The sequence below is a fragment of the Netta rufina genome, assembly GCF_964035555.1.
Source record: "Netta rufina genome assembly, chromosome: 2".
In the NCBI taxonomy this organism is placed as follows: Eukaryota; Metazoa; Chordata; class Aves; order Anseriformes; family Anatidae; genus Netta; species Netta rufina.
In genome coordinates, this window is record NC_140124.1 from 81231050 (window position 1) to 81243690 (window position 12641).

At 51.5% G+C, this 12641-nt stretch overlaps 1 protein-coding gene across 1 annotated transcript; it reads right to left on the bottom strand.

Moving 5' to 3' along the window:
* Positions 1-1728: 1728 nt before the first annotated feature.
* On the bottom strand, positions 1729-4038 carry LOC311206243 (tubulin beta-2 chain). The gene is made up of 4 exons (XM_084281493.1): positions 3951-4038; positions 3559-3667; positions 3154-3264; positions 1729-2962 (listed from the first exon to the last, which is right to left on the bottom strand). The coding sequence occupies exons 1-4, from the start codon at positions 4005-4007 to the stop codon at positions 1902-1904; spliced, it is 1338 nt and encodes a 445-aa protein (XP_084137619.1). The 5' UTR covers positions 4008-4038; the 3' UTR covers positions 1729-1901.
* Between the last annotated feature and the right edge of the window lie 8603 nt (positions 4039-12641).

A 12641-nucleotide genomic window follows, 5' to 3' on the forward strand; every position in this document is an offset into this window, starting at 1 on the left:
AATTTGTTTAATACTTAATCCTAGAAGTGTTCAAACCCTAAGAAATACAGGTACTGTTGTGAGTACTGTATTTGTTTACAGATAATTCAGGTATTTTAAGTGCTTCTCATCCCTCTTCTCAGAGGCTTCACCAGAAATGAAAGACAGAGATGAGGGGAAAAAAAAATGGTATCAAGCGCATGTCGTGCACACCATCTTAGATCTCACTGTAGGATAAGATGGTAGGATAATGGGATAAGCCCATCAGTGAAGGAACAGTGTATGCTCAGGCACTGGAGTCAATTAACAGAATCAAAATGGGCAAAACAATCAGTTTTGCACAGCAATTCCCTTTTAAGTGCTTACTCACTCCAGTAACACCTTGTGGGAGTTGCATTAGAGGATCACAAAAGAGATTGCACCCATGTGGACAGCAGCTCTTTCAGAGCAATAGGGACTAACATCATTGTAAAACTTGTAGCAATCTCAAAATATTTTTAGTGTATGTGCACGCCCCTAAGTGGCATTTGGGTAAGCTAATGACTACAAGCTCACACATGGGGTAACTGCTATTCTTAGCAGGGGATTTTACTCCCGTAAGACTAATTCTCAGACCTTATAACAACTGATGACTGTTCTGTAGGCTCACTTCTCCATTTGAAACCCCTTCAGGTTTCTTGTGGCTTTTGAGCGTGTGGCAACAGAAATCCCACCTCCCTCCCCAAGAGGAAGCCACACTTACCTTGAAGATGCACAACAGGGTCCTGCTGCACTGCTCGACTGCCAGTCTCAAGGTCCATTTCTTGTCGCAGTTACTGAGAGCATCAACCAGCAGTAGCAGTGTAAATACATCACTGGGGCGTGGGAGACAGCAATTGTCAGGGTACCCCCGTTACTACTCCAAGATTTATATTCTGGGGTGCTCTTTGAGTCATGATACCTAGAAATCTGCCCATCACCTCCTCTCATCCCCGAAAGGGAATTGATTGCCCTGAAGGGTCATCCCCCCCTTAGAGTTAAGGTTAGATTAGGAGCTGTTTTTTTGGGGAAACATCTTTGAGAAAGATTGAAGAAATCTAATGCCTCAGAAGAAAATTCAGGTTCTTAGCCAACATCTCAGACACTATTGTACTGCTAATTTGGACTCATGGCTCTGGGCATGAATTCTCATCTAGAGAAGAAGGTTGTGGGACTAGGACAGCTAAGGAACAGGCAAGACCACAGGCAGCCCACCCCTATTCACATACTACACGCCCTGGGACCAGTTCAGTAAGAAGTGCTGCTGAATGGCAGCGGGGAAGCCCGCAGCTATCCTGTCAGATCAGTTTTGACAGTTTGCAATGTGGAACTCAATACCTTCTGGCTGACCTCACTACCACGTATGTCCATAAATAGAAGTTGCAGGATTCTCAAGTGCAGCGCCTCGTTTCTGTTAGTTAAGGCAGCTTTCTCTCCAACAATAGATTAGCTGTTAGACATGAGAGAGCCTCAGATTGAACCCACAGTGTGTATAGATTAGCTACTCCCTTAAGCTGAGCAAGTGCAGTGTATTTATACTGCAGAATTAAGGGCCTGAGAAAGCGTGTTTTATTGACTTGAACCTTTCACTGAGGTTAAAGCTTAAACCAAGAAGAGAAAACACAGAAAACTACAAGAGTTTCTAGAGAGAAATAAGGCAGAGGACACAGTTTAGAACACAAAAAGCCTTTATGTTTGAGAAGTTAACCATTTCGACAGAAGACTCTGAAGTATTTTTGCAACTACTGTTACATTGGACAGTCAAGGATACAAAACTGCTGACAGAAGCAACAGTGGAGAGCACCAAATTAAAGAAACGCATGCTTCAGCACAACTGCACAGATTTCTCCTCTCAATGAACACTTGCCTGATCAGACTATACTTTACTCCTACCCATTACCACTTTACGCTTCATCCTCTTCTCCCTCCTCTTCAAATTCACCCTGCTCGTCAGCAGTGGCGTCCTGGTATTGCTGGTACTCTGAGACCAGGTCGTTCATGTTGCTCTCGGCCTCGGTGAACTCCATTTCATCCATGCCCTCGCCGGTGTACCAGTGCAAGAAAGCCTTGCGGCGGAACATGGCCGTGAACTGCTCCGAGATCCTCTTGAAGAGCTCCTGGATGGCCGTGCTGTTGCCTATGAAGGTGGCGGACATCTTGAGGCCGCGCGGCGGGATGTCGCAGACGGCCGTCTTGACGTTGTTGGGGATCCACTCCACGAAGTAGCTGCTGTTCTTGTTCTGCACGTTGAGCATTTGCTCGTCCACCTCCTTCATGGACATGCGGCCGCGGAAGATGGCCGCCACCGTCAGGTAGCGGCCGTGGCGGGGGTCGCAGGCGGCCATCATGTTCTTGGAGTCGAACATCTGCTGGGTGAGCTCGGGCACCGTCAGGGCGCGGTACTGCTGGCTGCCGCGGCTGGTCAGGGGGGCGAAGCCCGGCATGAAGAAGTGCAGCCGGGGGAAAGGCACCATGTTGACCGCCAGCTTGCGCAGGTCGGCGTTCAGCTGGCCGGGGAAGCGGAGGCAGGTGGTCACGCCGCTCATGGTGGCCGACACCAGGTGGTTGAGGTCCCCGTACGTGGGAGTGGTCAGCTTCAGGGTGCGGAAGCAGATGTCGTACAGGGCCTCGTTGTCGATGCAGTAGGTCTCGTCCGTGTTCTCCACCAGCTGGTGCACAGAAAGGGTGGCATTGTAGGGCTCCACCACCGTGTCCGACACCTTGGGGGAGGGCATGACGCTGAAGGTGTTCATGATGCGGTCGGGGTACTCCTCGCGGATCTTGCTGATCAGCAGGGTGCCCATGCCCGAGCCGGTGCCGCCGCCCAGCGAGTGGGTCAGCTGGAAGCCCTGCAGGCAGTCGCAGCTCTCCGACTCCTTCCTCACCACATCCAGCACAGAGTCCACCAGCTCAGCGCCCTCGGTGTAGTGCCCCTTGGCCCAGTTGTTGCCAGCCCCACTCTGTCCTGCAGGCGCCAGAAGCAAGGTGACAATTAGTGCCTTCATGAGGAGCTGAGATCTGTCTTCTCCTGCCCCAGGGGGCTCATCTCTCGCTCCCAGCCCTGTCGCAGCGATCCAGCCCCACCCCAGTCACTTGCACTGAGCCTTTGTGAGCCAGCTGCTCATGCTCTGGGAGAGCTGCACTGCATTTACTCACCAAAGACAAAGTTGTCTGGTCGGAAGATCTGCCCAAAGGGACCGGAGCGCACGGAGTCCATCGTGCCGGGCTCCAGGTCCACCAGGATGGCACGGGGGACATACTTGTTACCTGCAGGAGGGAATGGTGTCGGTGTTACAACCCTATAGGCAGCAGCCAGCGTGATGAAGGCACCACTGGGCTCCCACCACCCCCCCTGCAGGATTCACCGCCCATATGGAAAGGGCACTAGGAGGGAGGGGGACAGGGACCGGCACACAAAGCAGCTACGAGGGCTGTGCCAAGCAGCCACCAGCTGCGCATAGGGACAAGGCGCAGCTCCCACAGCAGGACGCACACCCGGGGCACCTCACCCCCACTCCCCCGAGCCCCCAAGCAGGAGCCCAGCCCCCGGGGGCCAGTTACCGGTGGCTTCATTGTAGTAGACGTTGATCCTCTCCAGCTGCAGGTCGCTGTCCCCGTGGTAGCTGCCGGTGGGGTCGATGCCGTGCTCGTCGCTGATCACCTCCCAGAACTGCGGGGACCGGGGATGGGGGGGACGGGGACAGACACAAAGGGGGCGTCACCGCGACCCCGCCCCCTCGCTCCCCCACACCCCCGACCACCGCCCCGCCACGCGGCGCCAGGGGATCCACCACCACCCCCCGCAGCCCCCCGGGACCGATCCAACCCGATCCGATCCGAGCAGCACCGCCCAGCACCAAGTCGCAGCCGGGCTCCCGATACCGGCACCGGGGGAGGCGATGCCCGGTGCACTCCCACCGTCGGGGGCAGCCCCCGGGGGGCGCGGGCGGTACCTTGGCGCCGATCTGGTTGCCGCACTGCCCGGCCTGGATGTGCACGATCTCACGCATGGTGCCGGTGCCGCCGCCCCGCCGCAGCCTCCCTCCCTCCGCCGTCGCCTCCCTCCCGCCCGGGCTGCGGCGGCCGCGCCCCGCGCCCGGCTTTAAAGCCCCCGCTGAGGCCCCGCCCCCCGGAGTGACGTCGTGTGGGTTACAGGGCGGTGGGTTATCGCGGGCAGCCAATGGGAGCGCAGGGGGGCGTGGCTAAGGGCGGGGCCTCCCCCACCCGGCCGCCACCGCCCCGGGGACAAAGGCGCGGAGCCGGGCAGGTGCCGGGGGCTCGGGGCGGTGCCCGGGGGCTCAGTGCGGCACAGCCCGGGCTCGGTGGGGGCTGCCCCGGTGGCAGGGGGCGCCTGGCCCCGCTTCTCCATCGCCGAGCCCCTGCCCGTGCAGCTGGAGGCTGCGGAGGGAGCCATTTTAAAAGCCCAGCCCAGGCACGGAAAGCGGAGGGCTAGCGCTGTAAAGAAAGGAACCCGCCCTGGTTGCTTATTCCGAACATGAAGTCACTTCTTATTTTTCACGTTTTCACATTTTTTTATTATTATTTTTTTTAACTGGGGAGGTGTAGCATCCCAGTGTATGCCCGCTACAGAGCTTGATGAGACTGGATGGTGAAAAAGGGGGAAAAAAGAAAAATAAAAAAAAAAGAGAAAAAAAAAAAAAAAGAGAAAAAAAAAAAAAAAAGAGAAAAAAAAAAAAAAGAGAAAAAAAAGAGAAAAAAAAAAAAAGAGAGAGAAAAAAAGGAAAAAAAAAAAGAGAGAGAAAAAAAGGAAAAAAAAAAAAGAGAGAGAAAAAAAAGGAAAAAAAAAAAAAGAGAAAAGAAAAGAGGTTATTTCCAAAAGAAATATTCCCACAATAAAATTTTTGTGTTACCAGGGGATGCGGGAGGGAAAGCAGGTCCTTCCTTTTCCAAAGCCTCTCGGTAAGACCCCCCCAGATAACCTCGGACGCCTTCAGACAGGCTCAAGGTGCACACATTTACAACAGGGAGCATTTACAACCCAAAGGGCCACCACGGTGGTGTCTCGGCGATTCCCTCTGGGAAAGGAGCTGCCCTGCTGCTGCTGCTCCTGCCCTGCTGCCCAGCTCTTTTCTCCCAGCGCTCGTCTCGCATCCACGTGTGGGGCACTCGGGGGCCCGGGCTGGATGCCACCCTCGGCAGTTCCCCAGGCAACCGGCCTGGTGGCAGAAGCAGGCGGCACGGCAGAAAGGAGAGGAACAAAAAAAAAGCCACAACGTTGTCCCTCCCCGGGCTGATTTCCCATGGTCCACATCCCACAGCCCACATCCTCGTCTGGGGGCTCCTCTCGGCACAATGAGAATGACTTAAAGGCCTGAAGTTATGCCCAGCCCCCCCCAAACACCTATATTTTCTCATCTTGAGGGGCCCGATGCCGAAACACACACAAAAAAGAGAAGTTTGGACCCTTGCAGGTTCAGGTCCTGCACCACAGACCAGGTGTGGGAGGGCCTGGGTGTAGAGCAGCTCCTTTGGTTATTCAGGAGGATTTCAGGTCTGTGCCCATGCCGAGAGAACATTTTGTATGGATGCAATTTGCCATTTCTGGGCATCTGGGCCAACCCGTGCTGGCTGGTGGGAAAGGGCACGGCGCAGGACAAGGCTCTGTGCTCAGTGTCACCCTCCCTGTAAGCCTGTCCCCACTCCTGACAACTCGAGCACCTAGCAGTGTCTCAGACCTGGTGCAGTAGACGAGAATACAAACCACAGAAAGGCGAAAGAGAGATGAAAGATGGTGCCCCTAATTAGGAAATCATGGGCCAATTAGAAGCAAAGAGCAGGCAGGAGGCGAAGGGCAGAGCTTTTCCTGAGATGGCGCGGGAGTGCTGATGAGAAATTGATCCGTGCTCTAATAAATCCCGTTGCACGGACACCAAACGTGGCAAGATGCTGTACTGATGCTGCGGTCCCCTACCCAATGGCTGCAAGGCGATTTCAGCCCTGTGCGCACAGCTCTCGGGGCATAAATATTAATTAGGCTTCAGCCTGGGCGCTGGTGCTGATGCAGCTGTTTCTACAGCAATGTGGAACAAATTCACTGAATGCAAAAGAGCGAGGGATGAAAGAAAATATTCACTCGCCAGCCTGAGTTATTCTTGAGATCTGGTCTCAGTCCTTTTTTGTCCTAAGCAGATTTTTTGTATGCCGTCTGAACCGAGATCGGGCACATTTGCATAGTTTGAGAACCTGGCTGCAAATTGCAGCAGCGGAGGGCAAAAGCCCTACTGGGACCTCATTTGCAGTCACCAGGTCATAATCTGGAGCCACACCGACGCACAATCCACACGATGCCTAGGAAACACTCCCTTCTGCTTCCAGCCCTCTTGTTTAAACATTTCTTCCCACCTCAAGGACGCTCACCCTTGAAAATCTAAGAGCAACACACTGCCCCACATTGCTACGGGACTCGGGCTCCTACTTAATCTGCTGCTTGTTTGGCCAGCTAGGGCTTGGTACCATACCGAAGCAGGCAGCTCTGCGACGGGCTCGAACAAAGCATTTTTCAAGGTCTTCTGCCACCACCCTGCTCTCTCCTCCCTGCAGCAGCATTGCGGAGAGCAGCGCTGCTTGCTGCAAGGAAGCGTGCTGTCAACCCGTTAACACTTTCTCTCTCCCTGCAAAAAGCAGGGCTTTGCAAACTGCCTTGGAGAGATCTTATCGGCCAGCTGCTTCGGCTGCTCTCAGGTGCCTCCGATATGCAGCTCTCAGAAGGCTAAAAAATAATGTTTCGAGGGTTGAAGAAAAAAAAATGGCCCCAGATCACTCGTGTGTGTGTTAAATTTCTGGTTTACAGGAAAATAAAATGTCTGCTTGGAAAGATTTCTCGCTCTGCAGCATCAGTTGCTCTCCTGCCTTAGGCTGGAGGGAGAAAATCAGGGGGGGCAGAATTTGCAGCTCAGAAAAGCAGGATTTGGGGCAGCCACACGAGGCTCTGCTATGCTTTTTGGGAGAGCAGCGTCGCCTTTCTCCCAACAGCAGGATTTAAACAAAGGCTTTGATCGCCCGCCTTATTAAAGCTGGAGGCCTCCTTGCCAAACTGAAGCAGGTGGCAGGTGAAGATGCCACTTCCAGCCCTTGCACTGTCACAGTCCCCCTGCCCAGCTGTACACTGCAGGCATTTTGGGGCTGAGGGCACGTCTCCACCAGCCCAACTGCAGCGCTCCGGGTGAGTGATAAGCAAGGTTCATTACTAGAAATCTTATGCTCAGCTCACAGAAGCCAGCAGGTGTTTTTTCAATCGATTTCAGTAGAGCCTGGCTCAGATCCCGAATCTGTTAAGGAAAGGTATTATCCCCAAATGCTGTGAATTCCTTTGTCCTTTCTCCCCCGATTTTCCTATTTACAGTTCACTACATGGTCTGGGGATCATTCTCACCCCGTTTTTGCTCGCCTCCTGAGAAATACAAAATAAACGTGTGCTTTATGGCACTCAGTGCATGCATCTGCCCTCAGCCCTGGGGGAAAGGCACCATCCCAGCTCTCTCCAACAAGCAGCCAGGCGGGAAAGGAGATGACTTGTTATGCTTTCCAAGAGGCAGCAGGGAAAGATGTTTTCAGTTGCTGTTCAAGGCTGGGACACTGACTTTTTAAAGGCAAATCTTCAGCCTGATGGGATCCTACTAGACTGAAAACACAGTAAAGGAGCTGTGGCAACATTTTCCTGGGATAGTGGGTTCTGACAGCTTAGTTATTCTGCCTGTTCTGTCAGCAGACCAACAGGTAACATCCCCCTCTTGTTTGGATTCACCCTGCTTTTACAGAGGTAGTGCTAATTTATTTTATTTTTAACCCCAGAGATCGGAGACCAGTCACCAAAGTGATTTTTCCTGAAGGTTATGCTCTGTAATCTCCCTTCAGACCGGCTGGCTAGGTGCCAGCGGCAGCTGTTTGACATACTTCTGCTAGGAAATCAGACACACCTCTGATATGACTCACAAATACTGAGCTACTGCTTGGGATGCTTGCTGTTTGGGTTAAAACCCTGTATTCAACAGGGCGAGAGGGAAAAGCAGAGAAGAGCCCGGCTGCAGACAGCCCGCCTCTGAGCAAACACTCGAGGGCTGCCAGGGGACAGTGCCAGGCCTGCTAGCCCTGCTCCTCGCCCAGGGAGGAGGAAGCAAAATAACCAAAGCTGATTTTGTCCAGCTGGTTTTGCTTGAAAATGGAAAACTTGAAAGGCCATGGCATTACTGTAAGAAGTAATGAAAGAGAGTGACTGTTTGGGGAACCAGACAGAGACGCAGGCACTTGCTGGCATGCTTGAGAGAGGGGGAAGCTGCACGCAGACATGTCCAGCCAAACCTGCAGGCCTCAGCTGATGGAGACTATTAAGCCCAAGGCCCAGTCTAAGGAGGAAAAGAGAGGATTCATGGAAATTCTGCCATCAGCAAAGGAAGAGTACCCAGAGAGACAGGGAAGAGGCCAGAAGCACGGCTGCGGCAATATCAAACTGCCTTCTGAGAAAAAGGGTTTCATTCATCACCAAAAGCAGCTTGAATCTCAGACAAACCTTTGTTTATAGGGCTGCCAGCACTGCATGTTGAGTCAGGGATTTCCAAGGCTAGGAAATAACTCCACATGATCAGAGAAATCAGCCTCTGCACTCGGGGGCTGTAGCAAACTCACAGCCTGACTAGATTTGAGCGCACAGCATCCCCCGAGGATGTTGCATGCTGAGCCTTGGTCTTGCTCCATGGCCCAAGGACAGAAAAATAGCAGGATCCATCAGGTGTGCTGTATGTCATGGGAAATCTACACATCTAAATTTATCTGTGTAAGGGAAAACATTTTTCAATGCCACCTTCCCCCCGCCCTCTCCCTTCCTTTCTCTTAGCCTTTCAGAAGCTCATTTCCATTAGGCTTTCATGCCCTTTCTCCCAAATCCCTTCCTGGCCTCATCACAGGTATGTAACAGCATCTGCAAAGCTCAGTATATCTTTTACACACTGGAGTCAGTGTTTGTGAGCTGTTTTGGATTTCTCCACGGTGAGGAATTCTATCTGCATATAAAATACAATTTCCATCTGACTGCGAAAACCTCTTCTTGTCCCCGAGGGGAGCAATGAGTCACTCTGTGTTAGTGCCTCCCGTCCAGCAGCTACGGACCCGTGCTTCTCGAGTACTCCGACAGACCTACGATGAGTTCCTCCAGTGACTCATATAACAACAGAATGAAACGCTTTCCTTTTATAACAGCAGAAATTCACTCCGTGCTCAGAAAGCTTCTCAAGAGCTGCTTTATACAGACATCCATTCAACTGCAGGGAGATCGTCAGGGATTATCACACCCTTCCACTCTGCAGATGAATGAAGCAAAGCAGCGAGTGGAAAGCATTTGCATAAGGCCACCGTGCCAGGCAGGCATGAAATCTGATTTCTGGACCCGGACGCTGCACAGAGGATCATGGCAAGCTGCTGGTCAGAGGATTGCTGTGCCATCTGCATCCCGGGCCTCGCCCACCCCATCAGAAATGCCAGCAGCTGAGTTCAACAACTTTAACAAAAGAAGAAAAGCTGCTACCTTAAGTCTTTTGGCAATCAGGAACTGGATTTCCTTAGGCAATGCCTATCTAGGCATCAACAGATGCCCCCAGGACCCTGGCACCAGGGGGATTTTGTAGCTGTTGTGATAGCATTAGCAGAGCTGCTATCGCAGGCATGCAGTTGCTTGTACATCTAAATTTTGCATTTGCTTACATGTGCTTTTCCAGATACGATCTTTTCAGGGAGGAGCAAGCCTTGATATTGCTTTGCATTATGAGATTCATATTATGAGCTTGGTGCACTCCCCCTTAAGATCTCGTAAACTGTGACTTTGCTCTGTTCTCTGCAACAATTTCAAATGCTGACCTTGAATTCCCTTTTTGGTCTCCTTTCTGGGTCCATAAAACAAAGCTGACCAGCACTTGACAGAAGCATTTTGAGGCCTCAGGTGAAGAAAATACTATGGTTGGATATTCTGGGAGCAGTTTATTACAGCCAAAGGCCCCCCTTTAGCTGCTGCCAAAGCAGCTGCTTCCCCTCCCTCAACTCCTGTTCCTCAAGGAGCTGATCTGGCTAACAAGAGAATAACTTTTGACCAGTGTGGCTCCCCAGACTGATGCACCATCATATCATGTGAGGCCTGGAAAGCAGGACTGGGGCAGCCCCACCTGAAGTTGGTTCAGATTGCAACAGGATAAGCAGAGGCACTTCTCCCTTTCTTGCCTTCTTGTGCTAGCTTTACATTGATCTCCATTAGGCTGGTGTGAACATTGGTGCAGTGACATGGCCGGCTACATCAGAGGATCTGTCCAACTGAAAAAATAATCCAAAAATGACCAAAAAAATCAGATACCCAGGTGTCCTAATGGTATAGGAAGAGGAAAAGCCCGTAAGACACCCATGCTACTGAAGGAAGTTCACACAAAATGATTTTCCACATCAACACCAAGCAGGCCCCCCAAAGCCTAGAGCTGCCATTGTTGGAGCAGCCTGGCTCCAAGCTGGGAGGCTTCCTTTGCCTTTAATTAACAAACATTTACTCCTCTGCAGAAGGGCAACAAATTGAGAAACCTGGAACATTCCAAGACATCAGAGCCTTCACCAATAAATATTAATGGTCGATTGCTTTCTCACACATCAAATTTGTGCTTATGCAGAAGCAAAATTGCAGGATGCGCTTCAGAATCAGAAAACATTTCCTTCTCTCAGTGCCATCCCAGCTCATAATTACGTGCATCTACTCACTTTTGAGTTAACAGGAAGATTTACTCCTGGCTTAGAGCTATACAAGAGGAAAGGCTGCAGAGCCAGGGTCTAGGATCTGGTAACTCCCACGGGCAACATAAATTTTGGAGAAGAAAAAGGAGCGTGGAAGTGCTTGCCTTTAAACCACACTCCTGGGGCTTGGACCTCATCTCAGCAGGAGTATAAGTGTATCCATGTATGCATGCAGCACTTTTGCTGCAGAATCTTCACTTTATCATTGATTTGCTATCCAGTGTCTCACAGCAGTTTATGCTCTTTCTAGCCTTGTATCTGACAAATAAGACTGACTATAATGAGCTCAGCTTTCACAGCTGCAGAATAAAGATGAAAGCATTAAAGGAAATGTACGAGGCTTCCTTTGCTGCTGGATCACTTTCCACCCTAATTTTGCAGGAGCTCTGATGGCCTTGCAGTGCTTTAATTAGGAAATACATTTCACACTTGATGGTCTGGTTCTGCACAGCTCCACTCGCTCTTCACAACTGCGCTGCAAATGGAAATGCTTACCCCCCATTTGCCTTGCCAGATGAATGCTTTTCCTCTTCTGAGCTTGAACGCAGACCTCGTGTGATTTACAGAGAGCAGCTACATTTCACAAAAATAGTTAGATACGTAGAACCACACACATGTGGAAGAGCCCGATGACTTGGCTTCAGAGGTCTGCAGGTCTTAGGCTTCTAATGAGAGCTACTAGAGCTCCTCATGTCTGAAGGAGTCCTGATGAAGAAAAAGATCAGAATGTGACAGAAAAGTGCTGCTACCCCCTGGGGAGGAGCAAGCCTATAGACAGTCTTGGAAGTAAGAAAAGAAACCTGTACTTGATGCGGTAACACCAGGGAAGAAACTGGTGAACTCCCACCTCAAACCAGGAGATCATTTAAACATGTATTTAGCATACAAAGAGGCCCAAATCTCTACCTAGTGGGAAGAGATACTCCAGACTAGAGTTTTGTTGGGTTGGATCCTCTACTGGGCTCTACAGCGCTAACTCTGCCCAGATGCAGCTGAGAAACCATCTCTGAACACCTGGAGAAAGACTTATCCACATGCATAAATTTGTCCACAAAGCCCTGAAAACCTCCCCTTTCACCTTAACCTCTCTTGTAGCTGATAGAAAGCCTATAGGAGGGGGATGCTTCTCCTTGCTCAGAAGAGATCTAAAGCAGCTCAGCTGAACTGTGCCCTGAATTGCTTCTTTCTCTTCCCTGATAAAGGTAGCTTGGGGCAAATTTCCAACACCTGCAGATGGTTAATCACAGGAACCTCACCACCAACAGCTGTGTAGCTCCTGGTAGAAATATCCAATGCTTTTTTTTTTTTTTTTTTCCATATATAATTATATTCTGCAATACCTGTGATAGATTTCCCTGGTTTAGACAACCGATGTACCCCACCCCTGAAGAAAGAGCAAACCTATGGCTGCAGAAAGAGGAATGTGACACAAAGGGAAGTGCTTGGAGCCTGCCAGGAGCACGCAAACAGCACTCGGCCCCTTCCAAGGCAGCTTTGTCACCAGTTTGCCTGCTTCCTGCAGTTCCTGAGGGCTCAATGTCAGTCCCCAGCACGCCACTGGGACAGCTGGAGGCTGCTTTTGGAGCAGCAACGCGTCTGCGGCCACCATTTGGAGGCCAACCCACGTGGAGACAAAGCCTTTGGGCAGGCCGGGGACCAGCAAACGTGCTGTGGCGTAGCCCGAGCCTGCCGTAACCGCTTGGGCGAGCAGCAAGGGACAAATGTAGGGCAGAGGAGGTGGCTGCAGGCTGATCCTGTGCGTGGAGGGCGGCTGAGAGGCCGGCTGGGCTTAGCACCGCATGGGCAGAAGCGAGCAGGGCGGAGGGCTTGGTCTGTGGGAGGCGCAGGGAGATGGGTTAAGACAG